Below are 15,512 nucleotides of genomic sequence, written 5' to 3' on the forward strand. Positions count from 1 at the left end.
TCACACGTCAATCCGTGCGTTCAGGCCAAAACTCTAACCGTGATCTCTTAGCTGTACTCTGTACGCCTTGGTTGTAAGCCCTTGGCGATACTCTGTACACTCTAGTCGTCGACCCTTGGTTCTATTGTCTTGGTGGTATTCTGTGCAACTAGTCTAAGATTTCTCGGGTCAGTGCAAACGTCGCCTCGGTTCGCCCTACTCCCTTGAATTAAGGGTGGGTGGCGACGAATGCTTGACCAATTACGACGGGTCCTAGTCCCGCCGAATCTAGGACATGCCCATCGCTATGGGGCTTAGGTGGGGGCGTCGCGACGTAGACAGGGTGTCCAAACCCCCGCAGGCCTGGGCTAAATTTTCCAGCATCTTGAATGATGCAACAAACGGCGCTAGGGCCTCGCGTGCCAGGCGATGCGGAGGGTCCCTGTCTAAGTGCCTGCAGTGGTTTATGACGGGAAATAGCTATCACTTGCTCCGTGCCTCGAGTCGAACAACAAATAAACTGACCTTCGGTGACAGGCCCGTGCCGTAGCCATGTGGACAATTTCTCTAACAAACTCGAAGCACGGTCCCGCCATAAACCGCAGCTGCAAGCCTCTACATACCGCCCACCTTGAACTACTCGAGTTCAACTAAATCAAAGTAACCTAATGCGACTTATGCTATATCGCCTATTGGTTATTGTTGCTAAACGACTAAAATACAGTTTTTAAACACACGCATCGCGATCAATTGACTGCGCATGCTCTTCTTCGCTTGACTGCGACTGAAGTCTCTTCTTCACTTGACTGCGACAGAAGTCTCTTCTTCACTTGACTGCGACAGAAGTCTCTTCTTCACTTGACTGCGACAGAAGTCTCTTCTTCACTTGACTGCGACAGAAGTCTCTTCTTCCTGCGCCCTAGGCAGCACGCAAATCCTCGTGAGTGGTCTCGTCAATGATCCACTGGCCGTCCGAGGAGAGACCACTCGCGTGACGCCATCCTGACCGGGTTGCAGCTCCGAGCTGCGCCTCAGAGTTCACTTCCTTGGAGGCAGGTTGTCTTCCTTGATCGGGAACCCTCGTCCCGACCCTCGGGTGACTGCGTGTTCCAAGCCGCCATTTCTGTCGCTGCTGTAGTCCATTTAAATATTCCTGCTGCCATCGCTTCCAAAGATGGCGGAGCCTTGCTGCAACAGCTGAAATCTATTTAACCGATTAGGCCGAACACGCGTCATATCAACCTCGGCCAACGCCGTCAGTGCCTCTCCACTCAAGAAGTGCCCGGGAGTCAAAAGGATGCAAGTCCGACGGCTCGGGTGATAAAGGATGGGGTTAAGATATGCTTCAACCTGCGTGAGAATCGTGTATAATTCCTCGACGGTCAGTCTGTGGTTGCCCAGTCCTTATGCGCGCGAGACGTCAACAATAAAACCCAGGTGCGTCGCCTTGGCAGCAATAAATAGGCACAGGTAGGCCTTTCTCGAGGTGCGGAAACGTCCGCGGTCAATGACCAGAAAGGGTCCGGCATCGCCTACACCGCAGGTAGCGAAAACACGAACCGGAGTCACCCGTGCGGCAGGCCGAATCCCCATTTGAGACTGTTCGCTGCTGGGATTTGCCCTTGAAGCACGTGACACAATCGCGCAACCCTTTGAGTTGCGCGTCTAACGAATGTAAGCCAGTGTTTTTCTGTGGGGGACGCGAGGGTCTGTTACCATCCGGGCAACAGTCGCACAGGCTCGCGTCGAATCAACAAGCTAATTGTTTTTAGAAGAGTTATCCGCGACCTCGCGCATACCATTCGAGAGGCCCACGTCTTTGTTGCGTTCCCGAACGCGGGCAGATGGCCGCTCCGTATGCCTGTTCCGAAACGTCGGAGGACCCGCGCAACTCGGCGCCCAGGCTGGGAGGCGGCACACGCCGCAGGACACGCAACGCAGAGATTTCCCGTATCTCATCTCGGAAACGGTTCGCCTTTGCAGATTCACAAATCGTCGTTCTGCCTGAGCGCGAGACCCACCGAGTTCCTCGATTCGTTTATTGCGTGGTATCGCGGCCACGAACCGGCCGTTTCTATTGCGCGTCGCGTTCCCCTTAAAACGTTTCTCGGTGCGACCACTGTCGCTCACGCGCCCGCCGTTGTCGAACTTCTTTACCTTCCCGGAACGCGAAACCGCTGCCTCTAATTTCGCAGTGGTGCTTGCGTGCAATCCGGAAGCAAGCTTGACTTTACCTTTCGAAACGGGCCACTGTAGGCTCCCACCTAGTACCCACCCGAGTCGTGTCTTTTGCCACAGAAGGTGGCTGGTTCCCACCCTTATCTGTCCGACACACAGGAGCTCCCAGAATAGGCCGGCGCCTATAAGTAGATCTACGTTCCCCGGGACTCCGAACTCTGGGTCAGCGGGCTTTATTCCGTCGGGTGTGGGAATGTTTGCCTTTTCCAACGGCATGTTGGGTAGCCTATCCGTGATTGATTTTATTACTAAGCACTCCAGGTTTGCCTTGAAGTTTCTACTACTGGATTCCATCTTTACCTGGGTAGTAGACCGGACGGTGCCTTTGACGCGCCCCAACGCGCCTACCATATATTCGAATGCCTGACACGGCAGGCCGGCCCGCTCACAAAATTCCCTACTCACGAAATTTGCTTGCGAACCCGAATCTAACAAAGCGCGACATTTGTACCTGTTCCCTCCTTTCCCTATGACGACGACGACCGCCGTGGAAAGGACGGTGTACTGGGTCCTGGGTTGTGCCGCGCTTGAGCTGTGAAATGACACGGTGGGAGGATCCGATTCTACCTCGCGTTCCTCGGGATCCGACTCCTCCTTATGTAATAAGGTGTGGTGCTTCTTATCACACTTTAGGCACGTTCTTCGTGTGCACGTTTTGACTCCATGACCGGGAGCCAAACAGTTGTAACACACTCGCGCCTGTTTTGCTACTGCATGCCGTTCAGAAACGGGCATGGCTTTCCACCTTAAACAATCGTTCAAGAAATGATCACCAGTGCACACTACGCATTTTCTATCCTTGCTAGCGACGTGCGACACTGGGGAGAACGTTCTATCCACTACTTCACGCGATTTCCTAATTACTGTCTTCGCGCTCGGTAAGGAACTTGGAACGTTGCTCGCATCCCTACGAAGAAGGTATTGAGATCGTTGCTCAATGAATCCGACGAACTCGTGAAACGTGGGCAGCGTCTTCGAACCCATGGCTCGCCTCTCCCATTCATCACGGGAATCTACATCTAACCTTTTCGCGAGTGCCGCATTAACAACAGCATCAAGGTGGCTCGCGGGCTCCAACAGTGACCCGAGAGCACGCATGTTGTTAACTGCCCTATCCGCGAACTCACTGAGTGATTTACCATCCTGTCGCCTAGTCGGTTCGATCTCTAGGAGGGACTGAATATGATGGTTCACTAATAGCCTAGGGTCGTCGTATTTTTCCCTAAGCCGCGCCCAAGCTAATTCATAATTGGCTGCTGACACGCTAAATGATTCAATTGTTCGTGCCGCAGCACCCGATAACGAAGTCGTCAGGTAGTTGAAACGGTCAATAGCAGACAACTTGTCCGAACTGTGGACTAAGGAGAGAAAGGTGTCCCGAAACCGAATCCATTGCCCACAATCTCCGGTAAAGATTGGCAATTGTACGACAGGTAACTGCGCCGCCGGATGAGGATCGGACGGTACCTGTCTGTCGGAGGTGGCCGACGCCGTGCTAGGCGCCGCTTGACCGCGAACCTCTATTATTCGTTTTTCGGCGGCGACCATAATACTGTAGTATTTCTCCTCAAACTGCTCGCGCTCGTCTATCTGTGCTTCCGCTTGCGGGGTGTCCATTAAGGACGTGTCTATCTGCGATTGTATAGACTCAAATTTCTCGAGAAGGCACTGATTCGACTGAACGCGTTTTTCGAAAACGGCTAAATTTTCGCGAACATCTGCTGACTCGACAAACTTTCCGAAACTGGTCAACCTAGACTTCACATGCCTTCGTTCGAGAACAAGTGATTTTACGGACTCCATCTTTACACGATCAACACACAGATTGAAACAATAAGTGACTCACGGACAAGAGGAGTGGATTGGCGGCTTCAGGCGGCTTCCGTAGACCGTCCTGCAGAATACTCGTTGTTCGTGCTGTCCGGATCCTAGGGCTGATGCCGTCCTGGATGCTGCCCCCTTCGGTTGTCTCCTCGTCGCTGTGGTCCAAGTTTTGGGTGTAGCAACCCTCGATGATGCCCGTCGCTTGCTGCCTTCACGTCCAGGGGGGTGGTGAGCGTTGTCCTCACGCACAGCGCCTTACTGGATGTACAAGCCGACGTGCACGTTGCACGGAGCCCAAAATGCTTCGTGACTGTAGATTCCAGCCGACTGTCCGACTCGTACGGACACAGTGGCTGCTTTCTGGCTGGTCCTCTCTGAAGGGCCGATGTTGCTGGATGATCCGGCTCAACACCAGAATGTAGCTGGATTATCCAGCTCGTGGGTCCATAGGTCGCTGGTTCAGATCCGGCTCGAAGGACCAAAATGTAGCTGCTCGTGGTAGATCTCGAGGATCTTTCGAGCATTGAATGTGTTTGCACGATGGGTGCCGACTATAGATGACTCGAAGGACCACCTTCCCGTTGGAAGGACTAACTGTTGTTGATCGTTGTCCACTAGGCTGGACCGATGGAGGTTGTAATGCCGCCTTCGAGGTCTCCGCCGCTTGCTGCTCTCACGTCCAGGGGGGTGTTGAGCGTTGTCCTCACACACGGCGCCTCACTGGATGCACAAGTCGGCTGCCGAACTTCCTCGAAGGTCCAAGATTCCGTGGAGGCTCGAGGGATTGCTGGTAATTCCCTCGAGGAGTGCAAGTTCTTTGTGGGAACTAACGCCGGAAGCTTCACACGTCAATCCGTGCGTTCAGGCCAAAACTCTAACCGTGATCTCTTAGCTGTACTCTGTACGCCTTGGTTGTAAGCCCTTGGCGATACTCTGTACACTCTAGTCGTCGACCCTTGGTTCTATTGTCTTGGTGGTATTCTGTGCAACTAGTCTAAGATTTCTCGGGTCAGTGCAAACGTCGCCTCGGTTCGCCCTACTCCCTTGAATTAAGGGTGGGTGGCGACGAATGCTTGACCAATTACGACGGGTCCTAGTCCCGCCGAATCTAGGACATGCCCATCGCTATGGGGCTTAGGTGGGGGCGTCGCGACGTAGACAGGGTGTCCAAACCCCCGCAGGCCTGGGCTAAATTTTCCAGCATCTTGAATGATGCAACAAACGGCGCTAGGGCCTCGCGTGCCAGGCGATGCGGAGGGTCCCTGTCTAAGTGCCTGCAGTGGTTTATGACGGGAAATAGCTATCACTTGCTCCGTGCCTCGAGTCGAACAACAAATAAACTGACCTTCGGTGACAGGCCCGTGCCGTAGCCATGTGGACAATTTCTCTAACAAACTCGAAGCACGGTCCCGCCATAAACCGCAGCTGCAAGCCTCTACACACACATTTGGAAATATTTATCAATTGTTTTATCAACATTATTTAGAAAATACGTTTACACTACTGGAGGTAGATATTGATGCACTGACACAACGAATGCTCGTGTTCTCTTTTATTTTTCAGGGATTTCCTGTTTACAGGGAACAACGATATATTTTTTTTTTTAAAGGAAATTATCTTTCGAAGGATATTCCTAACGAAGAAACTACGATTCTTTGTACCTTCTCTTTACTTACTTCGGTGGAAACCTCGAAAGACGTACGAATTTTCGTATCGTCGATAGTCACACGGCATTTCTCGAATACATACCTCGTTTCAAACCGTCGTAAACGTACATATAAAAGTAATTTACTCGAAATAGATGTTTCTCAAAAATGTTCAAGACGTTTCTACAAACCCGTACAACGTTCCATTAGATCTATGCACATTAACCCATCTCTGATCGAAGGTTGAAAGGATCGACATGATCGATGCTATCGATTTAAGGTACGAGCACGATACGTTAACTCTGACGCGGTCGGGACACGTATCGCCTCTGAACTAACATCGAGACAATATTGTTTTCAGTAAAGTATCGAGTTGATTTGTAGCCACGGGGACAAATTATGGAACTTATCTCAAAAAATACTACTGTTACCAAACTATGCTTAATACCGTACGGTTCTCACCTTCCTTGCTTTTATTTCCGCGATGTTGTCCATGATGTCCAGTTGGAGATTATGGGTGCTCCCGCTGTTGCTCGGTGGGCCAGAAATTCCAGATTTCGAGTCTCGACGATCTGGTAATATTCTGGTCGCACCCACTAACGAGAAAGCGGGGATGGACTTGCGACGATCGCGGCCAAACAGTGTCGAGGGAACTTTGGAAATCGTCACAAAGGAATTCCGTCGGCCGTCTGGCTGAGGAGCTGGTGCTTGAGAGAGAGTTGCTAGGAAAGCAGCCTCCTTTGGAGTCGGTCCTGATCCTTCTCCGCCACGTTCGCTCAGTCGTCTCACCTGTTGATAGGAAACCGTTTCGGATAAGACCTTTTGTAATCGGTAAATTAACTTCATGAAATCGGGATGAGGATGACGTAAGACGGATAAGTCCTGTCGATGCGAAGTTGCGAGTTTCATCCGAGGATTAAGCAACGGTATTTGGAAATTCAATCGCGCTCGTTTCAGAAGCTGTTCCATGTGATTAATAAATTCTTAACGAAGATACGGTGGTATTACGAGCTTCTGTACAGGGTGGTTCGCGTTACACTTTCGATGGTGGTAAACCGAAAGGAATTTCTGATATGGGATTGGAACATGGTCGAGTAACATTGGTATAGTTATTTGTAGGAGTATTTAATAGCTCAAGTGTGATGGGGAAAAAAATTTCATTGATTGAAGTTCTATAGTGGATACTAAACCGAGTAAAAAGTGCTTCTTCAACGTAGGTCAAACGCTATTATCATTGGTAATATCGATGACTCGTTTAATTCTTCGACGGTAGGAATAATGTTATACCATTCTCATAAAATAAATAAATGTAATTTACCGTTATATGTAGCGAGGCTATGTAACCTATATCGTCTCAGACTTCTTAAACGTATCTTTTTGAACAGTGTTTCGTTCGAAATGTTCGCATAAGCTACATCAAATCGCAAAAATAATACAAGTCAAATATCAAACAATACTTTAAGACGTTAATATTCTGTTCTTACTATATCTATGTCTTTTATAGCGGTAATAGGAATATAATGTCGAGCCACCAACTCGGTCAATCGGTTAATAAGTTCACTTGGAATCTTATTACATTCATCTTGTAAATGTAGAATAGTGAGTCCTTAGTTGAATATACGAGCCGTATAACCATCCCTATGAATAAAAAGATCGTTTCTTAGCCGTACTCTCTACTTCCTTATCGTTATATTTTAATTTCATGTTGTTTAAAATTCACTCAACGTCTCATTTTTCATATCGGAGTTGAAAACGTAACTGTAGGGAAACTTTGCGCGTTACTGGATACGCAGTTGCAAAGTAGAAAACGTATAACTGTTTGCAGGGAACAACTTGAACTGTTTGCTTTCTCTAGAGTACGCGGACAAAATGATCGTTTTAATTGTTTGTGCACTCTGCGTTAAACGTTTCGTACTGAACTTGCTGCGGAAAATGTCGCATAAATGACAATTCGTAATATTAAAATAAGAAAGAGAAAAAAAAAACACAGACGATAACTATCAAATATAAAGTACTATCAATGGTAAACGTACACCCGTGCCACACTGTTTCTTTACGTAAGGAAAATTCTCGACTTTGTAGCATTCAATTGAAAGTATTATTGCTAATTGGATTATGTTCGTCACGACAGATTAACTTTTTATAACAAATAGAGCTTACTGGAATTACGTTAAATTTTGAGCGAAGTGAAACGCACAATATGGATGCATTCTTGTTATTTTGCACGTTGTTATCGAATCCAAACTCGTTATCCCCGATTGTACAGAGTGCATCAAAACATGGTATAACTTCAGGGTTGAATTCAGCACACTCAATAGCTATTTTCCATCCAATCCACTCAGCTATTTTCCATCAGCAGTTTATATCTCGTGTGTAACCCTACTATTTAATTTCTAAACTATTCTATAAATGACTTTAATCTCTTTTTAGGATAAGAGCAGTGTCTAACATTTCTAATACATTTACGAATAGTCTTTATTTGAAATGGAAGATGTGCAATCAACGCATGGCCTTAGATGTGTAAATTTAGTTTCGATTTAGAGTTTGGTGGTTTGAGAATGGCCAGTCATAGAGTAGGTCGCTTTTTATCGTACAATGGATTATCCATGCCTGGTCGCGAATCGATATTCGATCCAAGTACCGATGAATGGAACATTGGATAAAACAACGTAGATTCTTCTGGTTTTTCGTTCAGCTTACGAGAAATCCATTTTTCAATCCTTCTGACGGTACCAATTGAATGTAGAAAAACTGGTATAGCATTTATAACAATCCTGCAAAATTTGTAACAGTTTTACGCGTATTTGTTTTTCGAGAATTGGAAAAAGAAATCGTGGCAGCTGTTACCAAAAATATCGAGGGCGAATATTTGGTGTAATTTGTCGTGTAGCATATAATTCTTATATAAAAAAGCTTTTCAACTATTCTAGATTCAACAATTTAGAAACAAACTGTGTATGTTGCGCCATATTTGAATCTCTATTTTGCATTCATTCAACGTATTTTAAAAATGTTTTCAAAGATAAGTCTGGGTTAGACTATTCGGTTTGCAATAGGTTTACCGTTGAATCAGAGACTGAATGGGACTGTGATATAATTATGCACCTATGGTTACCTGGCAATGGCTAGTGACTCGAAATCACGTAGCTATCGGGTGCAATAGGATTGTTCAGAGTAGACTTGGATGTATCGAGATGCGAGAAACTCGAGGTTACATGGCCCATTGAACGAAAATACACGGTGATTCTCTCGTTAGTAGACTCCACAAGAGTATCACCGCTTAAACAACCCGGTGATAGTCTTGTTCTATTTTTTTCTTACAAATATAGCTGTCTTCGCTTCGGTACTCGTTGTTGTGGACACTCTTTCGATGTTTAGGGTACACGTCCCAATAACTTTCAGTGTCCCTACCACTGTCGTTTAAATTATTTCATACCAAATAATGTACGTGGAATCGCGGAACGAAACAATTTTAATACTAAATTCGAACTTCGTCTTTACGCGGCTCTGAAGAACAGGGGGTGTTTTACCATAGAAGCTTCGAATCGAAACGCGTGCTCATCCGAATAAATGGGATTCTAACATGCGTTTCTTCGTACGACGAAAAATGATGATTGTAACGCGCTACTTGAAACGAACTGAACTTCACTTGTCGAGAACCGGGATATGGTCGCAAACGCCATTCTTTTTTTACATAACGCAGAAAGACGGTACCTGAGACGCGGTTATCCCGGATGTACATTGCGGAGTCGGCAAAGAGTGTTTCCTGGTTTCCCTCCACGGGGACAATAGATGGGGATTCAAGGATGGCGAATCTGGATCCAGGCATCGTGGCGGTGAGTCGTTTCTACGTCGTTCTGCTTCCTCTTCGCCCAGTGTACTCTCCTCGACGATGATCTGTGGCTCGCCAACTCCGCTTCCTGTGCTCGAGCTAGTCAACTGCCTCCTCATTTTGTTTCAGATGGTCTATTCTGCGAAGAGACAAGACACTGTTTGTCAAAAGGCGTACTCGATATTTAAAGTTTGTCGGTTCGCGGATTCGAATCAACCTCGTCGAGTTTATATCGTTCGGTACAATAGTTCTTCAATTATACGATTTAATAGCGGCAAAAGGTTGTCTGGATAATCAAGGAGGTTGGAAAATCGAAGGAGCTATTTCCTTAGGATAACTGTTAGGTATAATAGGTTGTTCGATAAGTTTTATCGAACGACAAAACTTATTGAACAACCTAGTATGTAAATTCATACCTCAGAATAATTTATACCATTTTAAAGGTAAAATATATGTGCCGTATTTAATGTACGCAATTTTTTAACGTAGCGACGAACAAACTTTCTTCGCGGGTGGTCAACATTGAAAACCCAATAATCTCCGTAAAGGATGTTGCAAACCTGTAGGTTTGGGTAACTCGATTCATTGATTTAAAACTAGTCGGTGTATTGGAATTTTATTATCTCCGAAAATGTGCTATATTGTTCGATTCGAGTCGATCATTTCAAATGTCCTACTTATTTTCAAAGGCTTCTATTCCATCGAGCGTGTCATTTATATCGTCGAATCATGTTAGTCGATTGAAATGTGTCGTGCAAACAATTTCGATCAACCTCCGTGAGTGAAGAATTGACAGGCTGCTTATCACTGTCGTAATTTATTGTAAGGTATTTTGACTCGAATATTGCGGCGCAGCAATACCACCATAGAATGCAGTTATTCGTGTTTCAGTAATTAAGTAGAATTTTCACGAGGTATCGCGTTACGAAGACACCTAATTGAACAGCATTTTCATAACCTGATCTACGTAAATGCTTTTGAGTGTATTTTGTAACGATCAAATACAGTAGCAGCATTTTCGTCTTTCGATGAAAAAATATTTTACAATTACTCTGAATTTTGAATGTTACCACGCGTAAGAGTTGCAGTGCGGTTGCGTCCTCGGAGCGAATGGTTCGAAGAAACGTGATGAGGAAAATTACGTTATGACAACCGGCATGTGCGTAGTGTCTCACGGAAGTTCAAAGAAGGATATTAATAAATGATTATACGTTAACTTGGCGTCTCAGTTATTGAAAAAGCCTACCCTGACAACAGAACCAGTTACACCTGTTACGTACTGGTACTTTGCAATCTTAATATAAAAAAATGAAAGACCAGAATTACAAATTTTTAAATCGTGAACTTTGTTTCTATGTATTTGCATTGCCCTTTGATAATAATTCTATGGTAATAATATGTATCGATTAAGTAACATGTAATAATGAATAAGCATGAACATATGTTATTAAATGCATACTAATATGTTACAGACGTGTAGTTTTATAGTACAATTGGAAAATAATATTAATAGTCGTTCTGTTAACAGATTATTGATGTTCGAAAGTAATATTAATACACTTGGATAACCTAACGATATTTTTTTTTTGTTCGAAACTCTACTCGTAAAGAATGAAACCGGCAGAGAGAAAAAGAGTTTCAATTTCTGGCCAGGTTGGGTTAGGTATTAGGTAAAAGAATGTGTATTTACTTTGTCAGCCTCGTGTATCACATACCGAGAACTTTGACAGTGAAACAGTAGCGAAGTTTCCAAAAGTGGATTTGCTTCGCAAGTTGGATCGATGTGTGTTTGTGGTATGATCTCGCAAAGGGAATGCTCCGAATTCCGATTGGCGATCAACTGTATTCTCATATGACATTTTCGAAATTACTAAACCGATTCAACGGGATACCATCGAACGTCAATTTGATTCTTCACTGATATGCAGTAATCATTTGAGTTTATTCTGGGTTTTGATCTCTCGTTAAAATTTGTTTTTAAGAATACTTTAGCGTTAGAAGTTAATGTCGTACGATTTTTCGTACGATATTTTTGGTGAAAAAAGGCTCTTTGTAGATTTTTTCGGTAAGTATTATTTTTCTAATTATTATTATGAATACAGGACCCTCAATTTTTCTTTAACACAGAAAGTATATAGTTCTGTTTAAAAAAAGTATCAATGATCTCGAGCACTCGCAATACTCATCACTCTCCCTCGTGTTTTCCTCATCGAACCGAGTAATATTTATTGTTATCGCTTTTCGATAAGTTTAAAGGTAACTGGATATTTAGGTCTATACTTTCAGGTGTTCTATCGCGTATGATTCAGTGTTTGTCTAATTTTACGGATCGATCAATGTATTTGGTGCACGTTCTACATCGGTTCTATATTTTTACTCCGTGTTTCGGGAAAGAGAGAGAGCAACAATTGACATCGAAACTTTGTGATATTCGATCTGAATTTGAATTTCAACTTAACGGTTCAGATCGCCTTTGTAATTCGTGCGTTTGATGAGATATCAACGGATAGTGTTTCGTGTTCTAGTTAACGATACGATTTATAATTTTTCGAATCTTCTGTATATTTAAGTAACCGAAACGTACGGACTGTTTAAACCTGTCATCCATTATAATTTAATCAGATATTTGTATAGAGTTTTGTATTTATAAAAGTTGCAAAGGTCTTTTCAGACGCTGATGTATACATCGTTGCAAACGATGGATTTATAACTTGTGCTACATTAATGAGCACGTCAATCTGTACATATATTTTTGTTCATTTCGATCGCTGCTAATCATCTTTCCATTTACTTACTTTCTTTTGTAATTTATTTATTTCTAAAAATTAACATATCACTCATGATCGATAATAATACCGGAATTGGAAGATCAGATATGTTAAAACAGGTCTCTTACCGTTGACGGTAAATTGTAAACTGAAACTAGTTTATATAGAAAATCGTATTTCAACATTTGTAAGCTTACTGCTGGTCTACTTAAACTCATCGCTCGCATCGACGTATGCATCGGTGCATGCATCGATGCATGCATCAGTGTCTGTAGGGACCTAGAGTTGTACGAGGGTTGTTTGTTTCGCAAGAGATTTTAATATCTCTACTGGGATGGTTCGACGGATACCACTTTATATGAACTTTTTTGCCAATACGTAGAATTTTAAAGCTTTTCGAAAGAATATAATCGGAAGATTAGAATTTAGCTATTGATTCAAAAGGATAATGGAATGACTGTCTGTAGTAAAGATGGTAGACGATTTATATCAGCGAAAGCTTGTCAAGGTACTTTAAAGTAACTCGAACTAGCTCTGTTGTTTCTTGATTTTCATTGAATGTTCTCTTTGAAATTAAGACGCTATTGCGAAAATTGCTTCCCAGAGTCTCTACAGATCCGTTTTCATTATCATTCTTGTTACTAAATGGACTGTGAAGTACAAGCACTCTCTTTGTATAATAGTCTTTGAACTTTCTTTATTCAATGATTATAATAATAATAATGTATTTATTATACAGTAAAAAAAGAATTTACATGTAGCTGTAAAATGATTTTAAGCAAATATTGCGAACAACAATTTTACCAATTCAATGTTACCATTTCTGTTTTATATCAAGAAGTCTTGCATTATTCTAAACTAGAGATACGATATAAATTCGTTTGTCAGAATATGTGTCTTAGAAAATGTATTATTTCTAAGGTCATTGTAAATGTAAAAATAGGGACAATTATCAAAAGAATTCAGTCGATTTAAAAGCGACATTATTATTTTGCAAAATTTGTTTGAACATTTGATAGGAAGATATTTACTGATCGAAATTGGAACAATAGTGAAATAGTATTACCGCATTCAGGGAGCAGGCAGTGATAATGGAATTATCTGAGTTCAAATAAAACGGTAAAGAGATAAAGAGCCAGAGAAACAAGAAAATCTGTGTCCCGTTAAATCCTTCATGATACTTTCATGAATACTTTCTCTATGAGATCTAGTCCTTACGGTCTGCTCGAGTTAAATACTTTCCAGTTGGCATGTAGTCTCATTACAAATGACAAAGGTAAATGACTTCACGTCGCGAATGTTGCGACGCGTCGTTGTAGATATATACACGTTCTTTGAAACCGAAATATGTATTACTCACGACGCACGCACTTTTCTCGCGATATCATTGTTCGTTTACTTGTGTTCGCGTGTCTCTAGAATGCAATTCTCTTGCGTATAAATTTCCGTTCAACCGAAAGATTGAGTTCTCATTTCAAAAATTATTGTACAAATCAATTCCTTCTCGCAAGGGAATCGCAAATGATTGTTTCGCGTCGAGGGACGGGAAGTTTCTTTTCAATCGCGTGAACTATTGTTTCCTTTTCATTTAAGTCACGTTTTCTTTTGCCCCAATCTTTCTCCCTATTCGTGATACATTATACAATGGTTAAACAATTACGATGGTACACGAATAGGAGTATTATTCCATGGGAAAATATCGGAGGTATTTCTATCTTATACGTATTAAATAAGAACGTGTTATTTAAAAATGAAAGTATTCAGTTCGAATGTTTCGATTTAGTAATTTATATGTCACAAAGACAAACTATCTACATTCTGTGATAAAAATGATAAAAACTGAATTACAAATTAACATAAGAGATTCTTATTTAATATCACGACCGTCACAACGTAATATATTAATCGATTATTTTTCGATGCAATCTGTACATCGTAATTGATATACAATTGTAATTTATGTACGAGGAAATTATAAAGCAATAAAATTGGAAATTTAGTTAAACGAAGGACGTGATAAATTCTTAAACACTTATCAGTGTACATTAGTGTGTGTCAGCGTACGACACTACGCGATAAGAATATTGTTTGTTATTGCTAAGAACGTTTACGCATATGGAAGAATTTATGTTATTTGTTACGTAACATTTGACGCATATTTCGATTACGAATGTTTTTAAATTTCATTTTACGTTTTGTATAAAATATTCATTTAATCGATAAAATACCTTGACATTTTTGATATTGTAACGAATTTTATAATTTTATACAATTTACTATATGTCCAAACTGATTCAATTATAATAGCTTTTTAAGAATTTATAGTATCGACAGTAAGGGTACTAGTGGCATCACATCAGATTATCGAATTAATAATTACAATAATACGTGATATTTTTTTGTTTCGAACAATACATCGTAAATATACCTAAACAAAATTGTACGCTAGAAGTATTCAATGATTTTTCTGATCGTGAACATTGGTGGAGATATGCTCGACAAATATTATATGCAATAAAATTTACTTTCATTCTTCCGTATTGTGCTTTTTCCGTTATTCACGTTTTGGTTATGCAGATTTACTTTCGATCTATAGAATTTGCCATACATTTAAATTTGTAAAGATTCGATATTTACTGTTGCGAGTCGAAAATCAATGCTTGTCTGCAATTGTGGCAGCAGCCACGTTTCTTAAATAAGTTATGATTAATTTATAGAACGAAATTGGTTGAAAATAGATCAACGTGGTTAGAATATATTGAACAAAAATCCAAGAGACGATAATATTTGAGTGAAACATAGCTACACATGTGTTTGGTATTCGATATTCATTATTACATACCAATTTGTTACAAAACTGTTACTTGTATATGAAAAACAACGTATTTTGAAACGTTGTCCAACGAATCAATTGCTGTTTTAATTGCAATGCTGTAATTTTATGAAGACTTTTTATTACATCGATAAATCGTGTTTCTAATGTCATTCTCGAAGCTAATCACCCATAATTGTCACTACTTTTGATCCTCTATTTGTTACGTGATTTATACCGATTGAAATTGTTTTATTTTTATCAGCTAACGCGTAACTTGATTATGATGCAACATTATGAAAATTCCGTAATCGATTACATATCCATTTGCTTCGACATTTTATAAACAAGTCTGTTTCAATCACAAGGAAAGATTTGTTTAAATAATACATTTTTTCCTCCTTTTGGAATCG

At 41.8% G+C, this 15,512-nt stretch overlaps 1 protein-coding gene across 5 annotated transcripts in view; it reads right to left on the bottom strand.

The window, feature by feature from the left end:
• Positions 1–15,512, bottom strand: part of LOC143144250 (uncharacterized) — an 84,054-nt gene that overhangs the window by 4,576 nt on the left and 63,966 nt on the right. For 4 of the 5 annotated variants that reach the window (XM_076306490.1, XM_076306492.1, XM_076306489.1 and 1 more), the window contains 2 exons: positions 9,402–9,658; positions 6,150–6,476 (listed from right to left, as the gene is read on the bottom strand). In XM_076306490.1, the coding sequence (XP_076162605.1) occupies positions 6,150–6,476; positions 9,402–9,638 (564 nt within the window). In that variant the 5' untranslated portion in view covers positions 9,639–9,658. The remainder of the gene's footprint in view (positions 1–6,149; positions 6,477–9,401; positions 9,659–15,512) is intronic. The other variant, XM_076306491.1, reaches the window with a different exon arrangement.

The sequence above is a fragment of the Ptiloglossa arizonensis genome, chromosome 3, assembly GCF_051014685.1.
Source record: "Ptiloglossa arizonensis isolate GNS036 chromosome 3, iyPtiAriz1_principal, whole genome shotgun sequence".
Lineage (NCBI taxonomy): Eukaryota > Metazoa > Arthropoda > Insecta > Hymenoptera > Colletidae > Ptiloglossa > Ptiloglossa arizonensis.